At 48.9% G+C, this 15,219-nt stretch overlaps 3 protein-coding genes across 5 annotated transcripts in view; 1 reads left to right on the top strand and 2 right to left on the bottom strand.

The window, feature by feature from the left end:
* Positions 1-1,275: 1,275 nt before the first annotated feature.
* psmb9a (proteasome 20S subunit beta 9a) lies at positions 1,276-7,428 on the bottom strand. Of its 2 annotated transcripts, XM_030346366.1 has the most exons (7): positions 7,249-7,428; positions 7,091-7,158; positions 6,777-6,908; positions 6,202-6,331; positions 4,142-4,273; positions 3,048-3,057; positions 1,276-1,422 (listed from the first exon to the last, which is right to left on the bottom strand). In XM_030346366.1, exons 1-7 carry the CDS (start codon positions 7,297-7,299, stop codon positions 1,295-1,297), a joined length of 651 nt encoding a protein of 216 aa, XP_030202226.1. In that variant the 5' UTR covers positions 7,300-7,428; the 3' UTR covers positions 1,276-1,294. The 2 variants fall into 2 exon arrangements, with proteins under 2 accessions (XP_030202226.1, XP_030202225.1); XM_030346365.1 differs by lacking the exon at positions 3,048-3,057 and having other exon boundaries at positions 4,132-4,273.
* A 243-nt stretch (positions 7,429-7,671) lies between these two features.
* On the bottom strand, positions 7,672-13,011 carry psmb12 (proteasome 20S subunit beta 12). Its single transcript, XM_030346367.1, has 6 exons — positions 12,878-13,011; positions 11,289-11,359; positions 10,899-11,030; positions 10,080-10,209; positions 9,207-9,351; positions 7,672-8,006 (listed from the first exon to the last, which is right to left on the bottom strand). The coding sequence occupies exons 1-6, from the start codon at positions 12,914-12,916 to the stop codon at positions 7,879-7,881; spliced, it is 645 nt and encodes a 214-aa protein (XP_030202227.1). The 5' UTR covers positions 12,917-13,011; the 3' UTR covers positions 7,672-7,878.
* psmb13a (proteasome 20S subunit beta 13a) overlaps positions 12,071-15,219 on the top strand; it is a 7,000-nt gene continuing 3,851 nt past the window's right edge. The window contains exons 1-5 of one of the 2 annotated variants that reach the window (XM_030346354.1): positions 12,071-12,267; positions 12,936-13,055; positions 13,281-13,368; positions 13,739-13,836; positions 14,003-14,143. In XM_030346354.1, the coding sequence (XP_030202214.1) occupies positions 12,086-12,267; positions 12,936-13,055; positions 13,281-13,368; positions 13,739-13,836; positions 14,003-14,143 (629 nt within the window). In that variant the 5' untranslated portion in view covers positions 12,071-12,085. Of the gene's footprint in view, positions 12,278-12,935; positions 13,056-13,280; positions 13,369-13,738; positions 13,837-14,002; positions 14,144-15,219 lie in introns of both variants that reach the window. The other variant, XM_030346355.1, reaches the window with a different exon arrangement.

Below are 15,219 nucleotides of genomic sequence, written 5' to 3'. Positions count from 1 at the left end.
CACACTCCAGCTGGGGCGGTGCAACATCTTTGAGACCCTCTTTGAAGAGTCTCACGTGGGGTCGTTAGTGATGCTGTCTGTTGTCCTGTTGGCCCCTCCCACCTTGTCGTCCGACCTATCCTGAGCCCTACCTGGGTCACATGTGCAACATTAATGTGGATCCTAATCTTGAAGATATAGTGTGTGTGTGTGTGTGTGTGTGTGTGTGTGTGTGTGTGTGTGTGTGTGTGTGTGTGTGTGTGTGTGTGTGTGTGTGTGTGTGTGTGTGTGTGTGTTGTCTCCCTGTAGTCGCTCGCATCTGACTGTACCATCAAGATGATGGTACTGGCCTACTAGGCGTTCGATGGAACTGCCCCTGCCTACCTCCGAGCGTTGGTCAAACAACACACCCCAGGTCGATCCCTCCGCTCAACTACCTCAGCTGGACGTCTGGTACCGCCATCGCTAAGAGCTAGCAACGGTCCATCAGCAAAGGCACAACTCTTCTCTGTTTTGGGACGTCAGTGGTGGAACGGGCTCCCTGCCGATCGCCTGTTCAGAGTTCCCCTAGACCAGGGGTCACCAACACAGTGCCCACGTGCACAGGGGTGCCCGCAAGGACCACGTGCAACGACCACGTGAGGCGCCCGCAGGCCGGTTCTGAAAACAGCACTACTCATTCTTGAACAACTCTTTCCCACCTTTTTTAAGTCATTGTTGATAATTATTGTGAGAAATCATTAACATGACTTAATTAATTAACATGTCTTCACATAGATGAGTATCATTAATCATTGATAGTAATATATAACTAAAGGCAAACTGAGCAAATTTGTTGTTTCAGAAGAGTGTATCAGACTGGGTGCCCTTCGTATGACTCAGTGCCCATGAAGGAGCGCTCAGGTTCAACAGGTCGGTGACCCCTGACCTAGGCATCCATCCAGTCCCTCCCGCCCACCAACGTATGTTGTACGTCCGGGCACTTAATGTACGCACTTATTGTACGCACGTAATGTACGTTGTACTTATTCCTAGTACTTAATTGTGTAGCATCTGCAGTAGCTGCCATCACTGCTGTACGCGGGGAGTGGGTTAGCCTAGCGATTGATAGCACTTGCACTTGGTGCTATGAACATCTTTACTGTACCCGACACAGTTTTATATTGTTTCACTTCTTATGACAAATGTACTTATTGTAAGTCGCTTTGGGTAAAAGCGTCTGCTAAATGCCCTGAATGTAAACGTAAATGTACATGTTCAGCTGGGTTTCAGATAGACGACAGAGAGATGCTTGGGTTAATCTTAGTTTCTGGGTTTATTGATCATAGAAGGTGGGCAGCTCGTTCCCCAGGAACACCTTCTCCTCCACACCGTCCCCGTCGATGGTGACCAGGTAGGCCACGCCCCCGCTGGACCCGTCACGACTCATAGCCAATGAGAGAGCTGGGAGAGAACGCACAACACAGAGGGCATTAACGGTGACATAATGTTCACACTTCACCTGGCGTCACTGTCTAACCCTACCTGCTCCTTAACGACCTGTCTCTGTACTGTCTAACCCCTACCTGCTCCTTAACGACCTGTCTCTGTACTGTCCAACCCCTACCTGCTCCTTAATGACCCGTCTCTGTACTGTCTAACCCCTACCTGCTCCTTAACGACCCGTCTCTGTACTGTCTAACCCCTACCTGTCCTTAACGACCTGTCTCTGTACTGTCTAACCCCTACCTGCTCCTTAACGACCCGTCTCTGTACTGTCTAACCCCTACCTGCTCCTTAACGACCCGTCTCTGTACTGTCTAACCCCTACCTGTCCTTAACGACCTGTCTCTACTGTCTAACCCCTACCTGCTCCTTAATGACCTGTCTCTGTACTGTCTAACCCCTACCTGCTCCTTAATGACCTGTCTCTGTACTGTCTAACCCCTACCTGCTCCTTAATGACCTGTCTCTGTACTGTCTAACCCCTACCTGCTCCTTAACGACCCGTCTCTGTACTGTCTAACCCCTACCTGTCCTTAACGACCTGTCTCTACTGTCTAACCCCTACCTGCTCCTTAATGACCTGTCTCTGTACTTTCTAACCCCTACCTGATCCTTAATGACCTGTCTCTGTACTGTCTAACCCCTACCTGCTCCTTAACGACCCGTCTCTGTACTGTCTAACCCCTACCTGTCCTTAACGACCTGTCTCTACTGTCTAACCCCTACCTGCTCCTTAATGACCTGTCTCTGTACTGTCTAACCCCTATCTGCTCACTGATATCCGGTGTAAACTGGATCTGGGATATGTTTAGTATGATAACGAGTTGGAATGTTTATTTGGTAGCAAAAAAGCGCATGTAGACGTATTCTTAAGTTGGCTTTTATTGGCCGATTCTACCAAAACGCATTTGACCTTGGAACGATGGGGGCATGTGTTATTGTAAAAACAAAATCGCTATTTCGGATGTCACGCAGAGCTTGCGACATCCGTGAACAACACGCAAGCTCTGTGTTCACCAAACTACTTATCGAAACTTAAAGACAAGATGGCATCGACGGGTGAACTACTGATGGTGTTGCGTGTAAAAAAATCATTTTTATTAAACAATCTGTACACTTAAAAAGCTATCAATGCCTCGTTTTATATTTCAAGACCCTTATTATGCTTCCAAGAAGTGTCGGGCTACTTCTTGCCTTAAAAGTGATTTAAAATTGCGATTTCGTTTTTACCATAACACCTGCCCAATCGATCCAAGTTCATAGCGTTTTGGTAGAATCGTCTGTCTGTGTCTGTCTGTCTGTCTGTCCGCCTGTCCGTCCGCCTGTCTGTCTGTCTGTCTGTCTGTCTGCCTGCCTGCCTGCCTGTCTGTCTGTCTGTCTTGTCCGTCTGTCTGTCTTGTCTGTCTGTCTGTCTGTCTGTCTGCCTGTCTATCTGTCTGTTTGCCTGTCTGCCTGTCTTACTGTCCACCATCAGCCACTGTCTGTCTGTCTACCTGTCTCTCTGTCTGCCTGTCTGTCTTACTGTCCACCATCAGCCACTGTCTGTCTGTCTACCTGCCTCTCTGTCTGCCTGTCTGTCTTACTGTCCACCACCAGCCGCTGTTTGTCTGTGCGCAGACAGACAGACAGCCATTGTCTGTCTGTCTACCTGTCTGTCTGTCTGTCTGTCTGTCTGTCTGTCTGTCTGTCTGTCTGTCTGTCTGTCTGTCTGTCTGCCTGCCTCTCTGTCTGTCTGTCTGTCTACCTCTCTCTCTCTCTGTCTGTCTACCTGTCTGTCTGTCTGTCTGTCTGTCTGTCTGTCTGTCTGTCTGCCTGCCTCTCTGTCTGTCTGTCTGTCTGTCTGTCTGCCTGCCTGCCTCTCTGTCTGTCTGTCTGTCTACCTCTCTCTCTCTCTGTCTGTCTGTCTGTCTGCCTGCCTCTCTGTCTGTCTGTCTGTCTACCTCTCTCTCTCTCTGTCTGTCTGTCTGTCTGCCTGCCTCTCTGTCTCTCTGTCTGTCTGTCTGTCTACCTCTCTCTCTCTCTGTCTGTCTACCTGTCTGTCTGTCTGTCTGTCTGTCTGTCTGTCTACCTCTCTCTCTCTCTGTCTGTCTACCTGTCTGTCTGTCTGCCTGCCTCTCTGTCTCTCTGTCTGTCTGTCTGTCTACCTCTCTCTCTCTCTCTCTGTCTGTCTACCTCTCTCTCTCTCTGTCTGTCTACCTGTCTGCCTGTCTGTCTGTCTGTCTGTCTGCCTGCCTGTCTGTCTCTCTGTCTGTCTGTCTGTCTACCTCTCTCTCTCTCTGTCTGTCTACCTCTCTCTCTCTCTGTCTGTCTACCTCTCTCTCTCTCTGTCTCTCTCTGTCTGTCTGTCTGTCTGTCTGTCTGTCTGTCTGTCTGCCTGCCTGTCTGTCTCTCTGTCTGTCTGTCTGTCTACCTCTCTCTCTCTCTGTCTGTCTACCTCTCTCTCTCTCTGTCTCTCTCTGTCTGTCTGTCTGTCTGTCTGTCTGTCTGTCTGCCTGCCTGTCTGTCTCTCTGTCTGTCTGTCTGTCTACCTCTCTCTCTCTCTGTCTGTCTACCTCTCTCTCTCTCTGTCTGTCTACCTCTCTCTCTCTCTGTCTGTCTACCTCTCTCTCTCTCTGTCTCTCTCTGTCTGTCTGTCTGTCTGTCTGTCTGCCTGCCTGTCTGTCTTACTGTCCACCACCAGCCGCTGTGTGTCTGTGCGCCCCGCCCCTGCCCGGTACTCTGCGTCCAGGTAGCCGTAGACGTAGGAGCTTCCGGAGCCGCCCAGCGCGAAGGGCTGCCGGGTCAGCAGGCCGCTCAGGGTCGCATACACCTGGGGTCAGGGGTCAGGGGTCAGAGGTCAGAGGGCAGGGGTCAGTACATGGTCATATTAGGAATATCAGTATGTATTATGTTCTATAATTAATATGATATCTATAACATATGTGTATAAATATATGTATGTATCTATTTATATATCATATATATATACACACACATATATGTCATATATATGACGGATATATTATGTGTGTATCAATCTGGATGTGTATAATGTATATTATATATATATATATTAGTGCTGTCAGGCGATTAAAATACTTAATCGCGATTAATAACATTAATGTCACAGTTAACTTCTTTCTATTCTAGATATCCCTTGATTTCGTGCTGCTAGCCTTTTAGTGAGATTAGAGAGTGTTGAGAAGGACAGTAATAAAATATATATTTGATGAATATAAGCAGAGAGACCCGCAGTGAATTCAACCCGGTCCACTTGACATGGGGTAGGTGCATGACAGTGGTAGGCCTACCGTAACACTTCAATAGCCCAGGCTTTTATTTGTTTCAGTCACTGAACTTTAGAACAAAACTCTTGCTCACCAAAAATGGGAAATTTTATTATTTAACATTTATTATTTAAACCAGTATGAATATTCCTACCGTACGTAGGCCTAAACAAATTACCAGGCTATCGAACAACGCCCACACACACACACACACACACACACACACACACACACACACACACACACACACACACACACACACACACACACACACACACACACACACACACACACACACACACACACGGTGGCGGAGTGGTAATCGGGAGAGTCGGGAGATTCCCGGTGAGCCGTTAACGGTTCGGGGCTGTCGGGCTGATTACTGCGGGATAACTATATTGCGTTTATGAAAGTTCCTTGCAGCACCGTCCGGCAGCCTGAGCTGTGCACCCGCAACCTCTCACTCACTCAACACAGCACTAACAAACTGTCAACGTCGCAACCAAGTGGATTTTGTCTAGAGGGGTGTAACTGAGCGGCCCCTCCCGAAGTGGTACAGCCCAGGTGGGCCTTGAACTGCGATTGGTCAGAAAGACGCAACAGCTAATGACAACATTGAACTCTCATGCAGGCTCGAACAGAGTAACACACAAACACACACACACTTTTAAGGAGTTATTCATCCGCTCCGTATCCTTGCTTGCCCCAACAAGTTTGTGCGGCGTGCTTGTTGTTTTGTTTCCGGTGTTGCTAGTTCCGGTATGGAGTTGTAGTTTTTCTAACGCGACTAGTTATTGCCAGACAGCAGGTGAAAAAACTACGTTATCCCAAGCCAAAAGAGCGTTAATCGCGCGATAAAAAAATTGACGCCGTTAAACTGACAGAACTAATATGTGTGTATTTATGTGCATGTGTGTATACTGCATATAATATATATATATGTGTGTATCTATGGGGATGTGTTTATTAGGTATATAATATATATGTGTATTTATCTGGATGTGTGTATACTGTATATAATATATATATGTGTGTGTTTATGTGTGCGTGCATACTGTATATAATATATAAGTGTGTGTATCTATGTGTGTGTGTATACTGTATATAATATATATGTGTGTGTGTCTATGTGTGTGTGTGTACTGTATATAATATATGTGTGTGTGTGTGTCTATGTGTGTATACTGTATATAATATATAAGTGTGTGTATCTATGTGTGTGTATACTGTATATAATATATGTGTGTGTGTGTGTGTGTCTATGTGTGTGTGTGTATACTGTATATAATATATAAGTGTGTGTGTGTATACTGTATATAATATATGTGTGTGTGTGTGTCTATGTGTGCGTGTGTGTATACTGTATATAATATATGTGTGTGTGTGTGTCTATGTGTGTGTGTGTGTATACTGTATATAATATATATGTGTGTGTGTCTATGTGTGTGTGTGTACTGTGTGAGGGCGGTACCTGGCCCCCCCCCCTGCGGTCCCAGCCCCCCACGATCAGGTGGGCCGACAGCTCCTCCTTGTACTGGTATGAGATGTTCTTCACCAGGGTGGCAGCTGAGCACACCAGGGGGTCCTCACCCAGCTCCATGCTGACACAGGCACACACACACACACACACACACACACACACACACACACACACACACACACACACACACACACACACACACACACACACACACACAGGTACAGGTATACAGGCACACACAGGTACAGGTATACAGGCACAAACACACACACACAGGTACACACACACACACACACACACACACACACACACACACACACACACACACACACACACACACACACACACACACACACACACACACACACACACACACACACACACGCACACATGCAGGCACGCAGGAACACGTGCACACGTGAATCTTGTTTCAACGTCAATATGAAGAAAGAGAGACGTAATGAGATGCGTAAATTGATCCGTCCGAAGTGAACCCCTGAACGAAGGTTGGCTTCACCTGTCTCACCCGCGCGTCATCTGTCTCACCCCTGCGTCGCGCGTCTCACCTGTGCACGTCCAGCTGGTAGTTGACGGTCTCGGCGATGGTCTGCGCGTCGGCGGCGGAGCCCGACAGCGCGCAGTAGATGCGGTCGTGCAGCGGCGACAGTTTGTTCATCACGCGGTTCACCACCGAGGCCCTGAGGGGGAAGGGCAGCTGTAGACCGGCTGGACGGAGCACACGCACACACGCGCGCACACACACACACACACACACACACACACACACACACACACATACACACACACATACATGCTCCCATAAACTCTTACACACGCACACACACATACACATACACACACGTAGCACGCAGGCACCTACCCTGCAGAAACCCGAGAATCGGACCCCAGCACGACTCCTCCGTCGAACTCCACGGCGATGATAGTGGTCTGGAGGAAAAACAGAAAAACATGTCGTTCCTCCAGGGTCAGGGAAACCCGGTGTACAAACAAACAGCGCGCCGGCTCCTAACGACTTACCCCTGTCTTGACCTCCTCGGACATCCATTCCGGGCCCTGTTCCTCCAACATGCTGGCTGGTACGGCTGTTCCCTGAGTAGGAAAGCTGCTTTGTCGAAGGGAACGCGCGATGGTTCCGCGCGTCAAAGTGAAAGTGAAACCGCGTCGTTCGCCGCGCGCCCCCGGAGCAAGATCTAACCCGCGCGCCGGAAGGTCCGCACCAGTCAGACCATTTCCTCCTCCAGGTTCGATCCTATCTAGTAGTGGGCTGGACTAGAGGGGATTCTCACACGGCGTGGCCATCCAATATAGCGCATTACAATCCTGCAAATATATTTTGATATTCTGGTAATAGAATATCAACAGCCCACCTTCATATCAGAGATAGACCTTATGATTCAATCCAATGTCATGGTGCACAGGCGAATAAAGGACAATACGACATTTAGACGAATTTTGAATTTATAGGCAACAGACACAAACACACACTTGACACAGAACCCTCCCAGACTGAAGACGTCACCCAACCGAAGGCTTTAATGTAGTGAACTCTTTGGCCCTCTATTGAATCCTCATCAAGCCGTGTTCTGTGGTCCGTGTGAGGGCGGGCTCGGTCTCTGGAACTGGAGTCCCTCCGATCCCTGGCCTCGGTCACTCGTCATGGAACTTGGGCAGCTTGTTGCCGGGGATGACCACATGCTCTGCCCCCTCCTCCGTGATGACCACCAGGTGGGCCACGCCCCCGCTGACATTGTCCCGGCCCATCGCCAAGGCCAGAGCTGCAGGGAGAAGAGGGCTTTAATGTGGACCAGATAGCTAACATCAGATACACACTAGCTGTGTTCGAAATGGTTCCCCATTCACTCACTCACTATTCCCTATATAGTGTTCATGATATAGTGCACTATTTAGGGAACGAACAAACGAGAATTCTGATTACTACATTTCTAAACGTAATTTGCGTCAGTAAATGCGCCGGGCATTTGTGTGACGCAGACAGATGTGCCCACATCATGTAAACAAACCGGGCACTCACGAGGAAAGCTGGAGGTTGCATTGATGTTGAATGTTACATTTCCTTGAACAAGGTTTTGCTTATTCATTTTGAATGTTACATTTTCTATGTTCAATCCCAAATAAATTGTTGACATTTCTAAACGAAAGCCGGAGACTCCATCATTAAATGTATTCGTTTTCGCGTTTATTCAGCTTCTTCTTCTCCTCCGGAAAAACACAACCGCATTGCATTGTGGTATACGGGAGTAACATGTAGGGAACATCGTATGAACACTCACATTTGGGGTATTTTAAGTGCACTATATAGTGCATGAAATTAACCACTGAGAATTGGAACACCACGACAACATGGCGAGCATCCTATATAGTGCACTATAGCCGTGATAGGGAACGATCTCGGTCACAGCTACTACCATAGAAGATTATAACTAACATCTGACGTACACTATCATAGAAGAGCTTTTAACTGGACCGGATTATAACTAACATCTGACGTACACTATCATAGAAGAGCTTTTAACTGGACCGGATTATAACTAACATCTGACGTACACTATCATAGAAGAGCTTTTAACTGGACCGGATTATATCTAACATCTGACGTACACTATCATAGAAGAGCTTTTATCTGGACCGGATTATAACTAACATCTGACGTACAGTATCATAGAAGAGCTTTAATGTGGACCGGATTATCAAGAATATCGAGAGAAAACCATATCAATTGCACGGTTAGGCATCGTTCCATAGAACCATGTCACCGGGACCAGCGTTACCGTTGACAACTGCTCTGGTCCAAGGGGCGGTGCTAGAACCATGTTACCGGGACCAGCGTTACCGTTGGCAACTGCTCTGGTCCAAGGGGCGGTACTAGAACCATGTTACCGGGACCAGCGTTACCGTTGGCAACTGCTCTGGTCCAAGGGGCGGTGCTAGAACCACGTTACCGGGACCAGCGTTACCGTTGGTGACGAACTGCAGCCCCTCCTCCCGGGTCATGTGGGGGCGGTACTTGGCGTCGGTGTAGCCGTAGATGTAGGTGCTGCCGGAGCCGGCGATGGTGAACGGCTGACTGATCAGCATGCCCCCGAGAGACACCACGTAGACCTGGGGACAACAAGACCCACGTCAGACCCCCCTAGACCCACCTAGACCTCCCTAGACCCACCTAGATCCACCTAGACACACCTAGACCTCCCTAGACCCACCTAGACCCACCTAGACCCCCCTAGACCCACCTAGACCTCCCTAGACCCACCTAGACCTCCCTAGACCCACCTAGACTCACCTAGACCCACCTAGACCCCCTAGACCCACCTAGACCCACCTAGACTCACCTAGACCCACCTAGACTCACATAGACCCACCTAGACCCCCCTAGACCCACGTAGACTCACCTAGACCCACCTAGACCCACCTAGACCTCCCTAGACCCACCTAGACCCACCTAGACCCACCTAGACTCACCTAGACCCCCCTAGACTCACCGAGACTCACCTAGACCCCCCTAGACTCACCTAGACCAACCTAGACCCCTCTAGACCCCCTAGACCCACCTAGACCCCTCTAGACCCACCTAGACCCCCTAGACCCACCTAGACCCCCTAGACCCACCTAGACCCCCATAGACCCAACTAGACCCACCTAGACCCCCTAGACCCCCCTAGCCCCACCTAGACCCCCCTAGACCCACCTAAACCCCACTAGACCCCCCTAGACCCCCTAGACCCACCTGACTATGCATGCTTCTGAGTGACTAAGTGGCCTTGTGGAGGCCTGTTTTCAGGCTGCAGGCCGGGGTGCAGCCTGGGCCGCGGTTTGAAAGGAGTCCCCACCTGCGGGCCTTTCTGAGGGTCCCAGCCGGCCGTGATGAACCCGGCCTGGAGCTCGTCCTTGTTGTGGTAGCAGAGCTTCCTCAGCAGAGAGGCTGCTGCTATCACCCGAGGAGGAGCCTCCATCTGAACACTGGGGAGGGCGAGAGACATAGAGACGTAGAGGCAGAGTGGTGAGAGAGAGGGAGAGAGAGAGAGAGAGAGAGAGAGAGAGAGAGAGAGAGAGAGAGAGAGAGAGAGAGAGACAGAGAGAGAGAGAGAGAGAGAGAAAGAGAGAGAGCGAGAGAGAGAGAGAGACATAGAGGCAGAGTGGTGAGAGAGAGAGAGAGAGAGAGAGAGGGTGGGAGAGAGAAAGAGAGGGAGAGAGAGAGAGAGAGGGTGGGAGAGAGAGAGAGAGAGAGAGAGAGAGAGAGAGAGAGAGAGAGAGAGAGAGAGAGAGAGAGAGAGAGAGAGAGAGAGAGAGAGAGAGACACATACACTGGCAGTGAAGCTCAACTCACTGTGCTAGTAGCGTACCTGTGCTATCAGTGCTATTAGCGTACCTGTGCTAGCGGTGCTAGTAGCTTACTAGTGGTGCTTATAGCGTACCTGTGCTATCGGTGCTAGCAGTGTACCTGTGTTATCAGTGCTATTAGCGTACCTGTGCTAGCGGTGCTAGCAGCGTACCTGTGCTATCGGTGCTAGCAGCGTACCTGTGCTAGCGTTGCTAGTAGCGTACCTGTGCTATCGGTGCTAGCAGTGTACCTATGCTAGCGTTGCTAGTAGCGTACCTGTGCTAGCGGTGCTAGTAGCGTACCTGTGCTATCAGTCTTAGCCGCGTACCTGTGCAGGTTGAGCTGGAAGCTGGCGGTCTTCAGGACGGCCTGGGCGTCGGCCAGCGAGCCGGCCATGCAGCAGAAGATCCTTTGGTGCACCTGGACCAGCTTGTTGATGGTCTTAGACGACACCTCCTCCCTGGGGACAGAGGGGGAGGGGTTAGCCCCAAGACCAGGAGGAAGGGGAGGGGTTATCACCACGACCAGGAGGAAGGGGAGGGGTTAGCCCCACGACCAGGAGGAAGGGGAGGGGTTATCACCACGACCAGGAGGAAGGGGAGGGGTTATCACCACAACCAGGAGGAAGGGGAGGGCTTATCATCACGACCAGGAGGAAGGGGAGGGCTTATCACCACGACCAGGAGGAAAGGGAGGAGCCATCCGTGACCATACTCACCCCCCCCTGGTGGCCCGCGAGTCTGATCCGATGATGACGCCGCCGTCGAAGGTCACGGCCATGATGGTGGTCTGGGGGGGAGGGGCAGGGGGCGTGGCCTCGTTTAGAACTGTTGTCATTTCTAATTTATATTATTACAATGCTATACTGTAATGTACAATACTATTCACACTATTATTACAATGCTATACTGTAATATACAATACTATTCACACTATTATTACAATGCTATACTGTAATATACAATACTATTCACACTATTATTACAATGCTATACTGTAATATACAATACTATTCACACTATTATTACAATGCTATACTGTAATATACAATACTATTCACACTATTATTACAATGCTATACTGTAATATACAATACTATTCACACTATTATTATAATGCTATACTGTAGTATACAATACTATTCACACTATTATTACAATGCTATACTGTAGTATACAATACTCTTCACACTATTATTATAATGCTATACTGTATTCACACTATTATTATAATGCAATACTGTAATATACAATACTATTCACATTATTATTATAATGCTATGCTGTAATATACAATACTATTCAAACAATTATTATAATGCTATGCTGTACTATACAATATTACTCACACTATTATAACCATGCTACTCTGTGATATGCAATACTATTCACACTTTTATTACAAAATACCAATATATTCCACAGCCATGTTATGGTTCAATGAACGCGTTGTTGTAGTTTACAGCTCATGTCTGAGAAGCATTTACTTGTTCAGTCAGAGGGGGCGGGACACGGGATGGAAATAGACAGCATCTCTAGCGGAAGTCCCGCCTCTCCCTCGCCTCTAGGCGCTCAGCCCATGCAACTAAACGGATGTCGCTCCTTCCGAAGCATGCTCGGAAGTCCCGACATCTCCCTCGCTAATAACGCTTATTGGGGCATCCCGTCCAGGCGTTGGGACGCAAACGCCTGGAAGAGCTCAGTTCAGGTGATGTGTGATATTACAGCTTTCGCAGAGCTGTCTTATCTTTTAGTAAGAGGTCACGGATCGTTGGTAAACTTTAACGAAAGTCTTTGAGTTAAGGGTGCGGTGTTGGACTGGTTATGTGACGTCGGTCCCCGGGTCCCTGAGCAGCCCCACTAGAAACTAGCGCCAATCTCGGATCAAAAACAGGGGTTTGTGTTTTATACACAAATGCATTTTAATGCACAATGAGCCCGTCTCCCTGTTGACGATAATCAGAGGAGTCGATTAGACGGCTTCAAGTCAAGCGACCAAACTCGGAGATCCATTTTCGTTCAAATGGAAACCTTATTCCACGCGTTCAAACGCATCTTTAAATTATATTCAGAGTTTGGGGTAACCTATAAGAATCAGGATAACCTATAATAATCAGGATCACCTGCCAGGTGTCTCTTTCTGCAAAGCCCTAGTGTTCAGTGTCGTCTGTTCCGCGGTTGAAAAGATAAATGTTAAAACAAGTTGCAGTCGGACACGCACCTTATGGCCACTCATCGAGCGGACACTAATAAAGACGGTTTAAGTTTCTCCTCATTAAGATAATTATGCTTAAAGGCTCCGACTCACCCCGGTGCTGACTCCCCTGACCGCCGCGTCGTGCTCCATGTTGTTACTCCTCCTCCAGACAGAGCAGCTCGGCGGAACAGCTCCCGGTCCTGATGAGTCTCTTCGGCGGTGAGATGAGTCTCCTCCGCAGCCCCCTGCAGCCCCCAAGCCCCGGCTTCAGCTTCGACCTGACGGAACGGTAAGCTGCTGGAGCGGGTCTCCTGTCTCACGAAGGGTCGGGAAATGAATTATATCACCGAGTTTCGCCTCGACTCTCTATCGGGAACTTCAAAAGTGAAAGTGAAACGGTTTAAATCAAACTGCGTAGGCCACGAGGACTGACCGTATAGGTGTTTTTTTGTGCCATGGAGGTTTATGTCTAAATGAGGATGTGATCGTGGTGCCCCCCCCCCCCACCCCGCAGGAACGCTGTTCTGGGCCGGCTCCTGGAGGGGTCACCCCCCCCACGGCCCGTGAAGACGGGGACCACCATATCCGGAATGGTGTTCAGGGTACGGGTCCGACCTGCTGTCCCCACACACACCTCGACCAGCTCGGAGCCTGATTTGTAGTGTAGTGTTTGTATGTTAAACAGTGTCTGTGCTTGTGTGTGCGTGTTTGTCTGTGTGTGTGTGTGTGTGTGCATGTGTGTGCCGGCGTGTGTGTACTTGCGTGTGTGTTAACGTTTGTGTGTGTGTGTGTGTGTGTGTGCTTGCCATGCGTGTGTGCGCGTTTGTATGTATATGTTTGTGTGTGTGTGCGCGTGTGTGTATGTATATGTTTGTGTGTGTGTGTGTGTGTGTGTGTGTGTGTGTGTGTGTGTGTGTGTGTGTGTGTGTGTGTGTGTGTGTGTGTGTGTGGATGTGTGTGTGTGTGTGTCAGGATGGTGTGGTCCTTGGAGCCGACACCAGGGCGACCTCGGGTGACGTTGTGGCTGATAAGATGTGTGCTAAGATCCACCGCATCTCTGCTAACATGTAGTGAGTAACACACACAGACACACACACACACACACACACACACACACACACACACACTGTAGACCAGGTCTAGACCTGGTCTACAGCTAGACCTGATCTAGACCTGGTCTAGCTGTAGACCAGGTCTAGACCAGGTCCAGAGCAGCTCTCCCCCTGTGTGGCCCAGCTGCTGCGGAGCCGGGACGGCGGCCGACACCCAGAAGACGACGGACCTCCTGGCCTCCAACCTCGCCCTGTTCAGCCTCAACAGCCAGCGGGCCCCGCGCGTCCTGATGGCCGCCAGCATCCTGCAGGACACGCTCTACAGGTGGGTGTTACCGGGGCCATCAGTACCTCTTGTATACAGGGCCCAGAATTTGCTACTACGGCCCTGGGTGTTACACACGCTGAACAGGTGGGTGTTACACACGCTGAACAGGTGGGTGTTACACACGCTGAACAGGTTGGTGTTACACACGCTGAACCGGTGGGTGTTACACACGCTGAACAGGTGGGTGTTACACACGCTGAACAGGTGGGTGTTACACACGCTGAACAGGTGGGTGTTCGACACCTTGACTTCATGATCTTTTGCAATACAAATGAATACTATCCTAAAGGTCAAGCTAAAACCTATATTAACAACGCTGAAATTAATGATAATAATAATAATAATAATACATTTAATTTAGAGGCGCCTTTCAAGACACCCAAGGTCACCTTACAGAGCATATCATAAATCGTTTAAAAAACAAGACATTGTGGAAAAAATAAATAAATAAACATAAAAAATAAAAAATAAATAAAACAAAAACAAGACAAATTGAACTCGTTCGACAAAGCAAACTCCTGGGGGTCATCGTGGACAGTGGTCTGAAATGGTCTGACCATATCGACCTGGCCTCCAAAAGATCTGCTGAGTCGCTGGGCATATCGAGGAAGGTTTGTCACTGAATTCACGCCTCAGCTCATCTGACCTTACCGTAATATAGTCCGGGAGGTGACTCATCGTACCTGTCTCAGAAAAATACAAATCACACAGAAGACATTTCTTAGGTTGATATCTCACTCAAGTAGATAAAGCTGATCTGCACCCCTTTTTGAACAATATCATTTGATACCTATTGATAAAGTGAACGCATATCAAACACGTTGACTCGCCAATAAGTTCATATATCAAAAACTAGATCTTCCAGTCACTCTCCAGAACATATTTATTTCCACATCGGACACACAGACAGAAACAGAAACAACAGCCTACTCCTACCAGGCACGAGGACTTTTAGGCACCAGTTTAATGTATCCCCAGAGGCCCGAGCTTTGGAGTGAATTAAGCCCAGAGCTAAGATCTATTCCATCCTACACTGCATCCAAAAAGCAACTGAGGAATCATCTACCGGCTAC

The sequence above is a fragment of the Gadus morhua genome, chromosome 22 (genome assembly GCF_902167405.1).
Source record: "Gadus morhua chromosome 22, gadMor3.0, whole genome shotgun sequence".
In the NCBI taxonomy this organism is placed as follows: domain Eukaryota; kingdom Metazoa; phylum Chordata; class Actinopteri; order Gadiformes; family Gadidae; genus Gadus; species Gadus morhua.
The sequence above is the reverse complement of the archived record's forward strand: the minus strand, read 5'-3'. Positions and strand labels throughout refer to the sequence as shown.

Bases quoted from the DNA above. Each gene is read 5' to 3' on its own strand.
- psmb9a (XM_030346365.1), bottom strand. From the start codon at position 7,299: ATGTTGGAGGAACAGGGCCCGGAATGGATGTCCGAGGAGGTCAAGACA. The intron at 6,909-7,090 runs GTAGGTGCCTGC...CTTCCCCCTCAG, and splicing joins GATTCTCGGGTTTCTGCAGG to GGCCTCGGTGGTGAACCGCG. The intron at 4,274-6,201 runs GTACCGCCCTCA...CCCTGACCCCAG, and splicing joins ACCGCAGGGGGGGGGGCCAG to GTGTATGCGACCCTGAGCGG.
- psmb12 (XM_030346367.1), bottom strand. From the start codon at position 12,916: ATGGAGCACGACGCGGCGGTCAGGGGAGTCAGCACCGGG. The intron at 11,031-11,288 runs GTGAGTATGGTC...CTCTGTCCCCAG, and splicing joins TCGCGGGCCACCAGGGGGGG to GGAGGAGGTGTCGTCTAAGA. The intron at 10,210-10,898 runs GTACGCGGCTAA...CGCCCTCCCCAG, and splicing joins TTCCAGCTCAACCTGCACAG to TGTTCAGATGGAGGCTCCTC.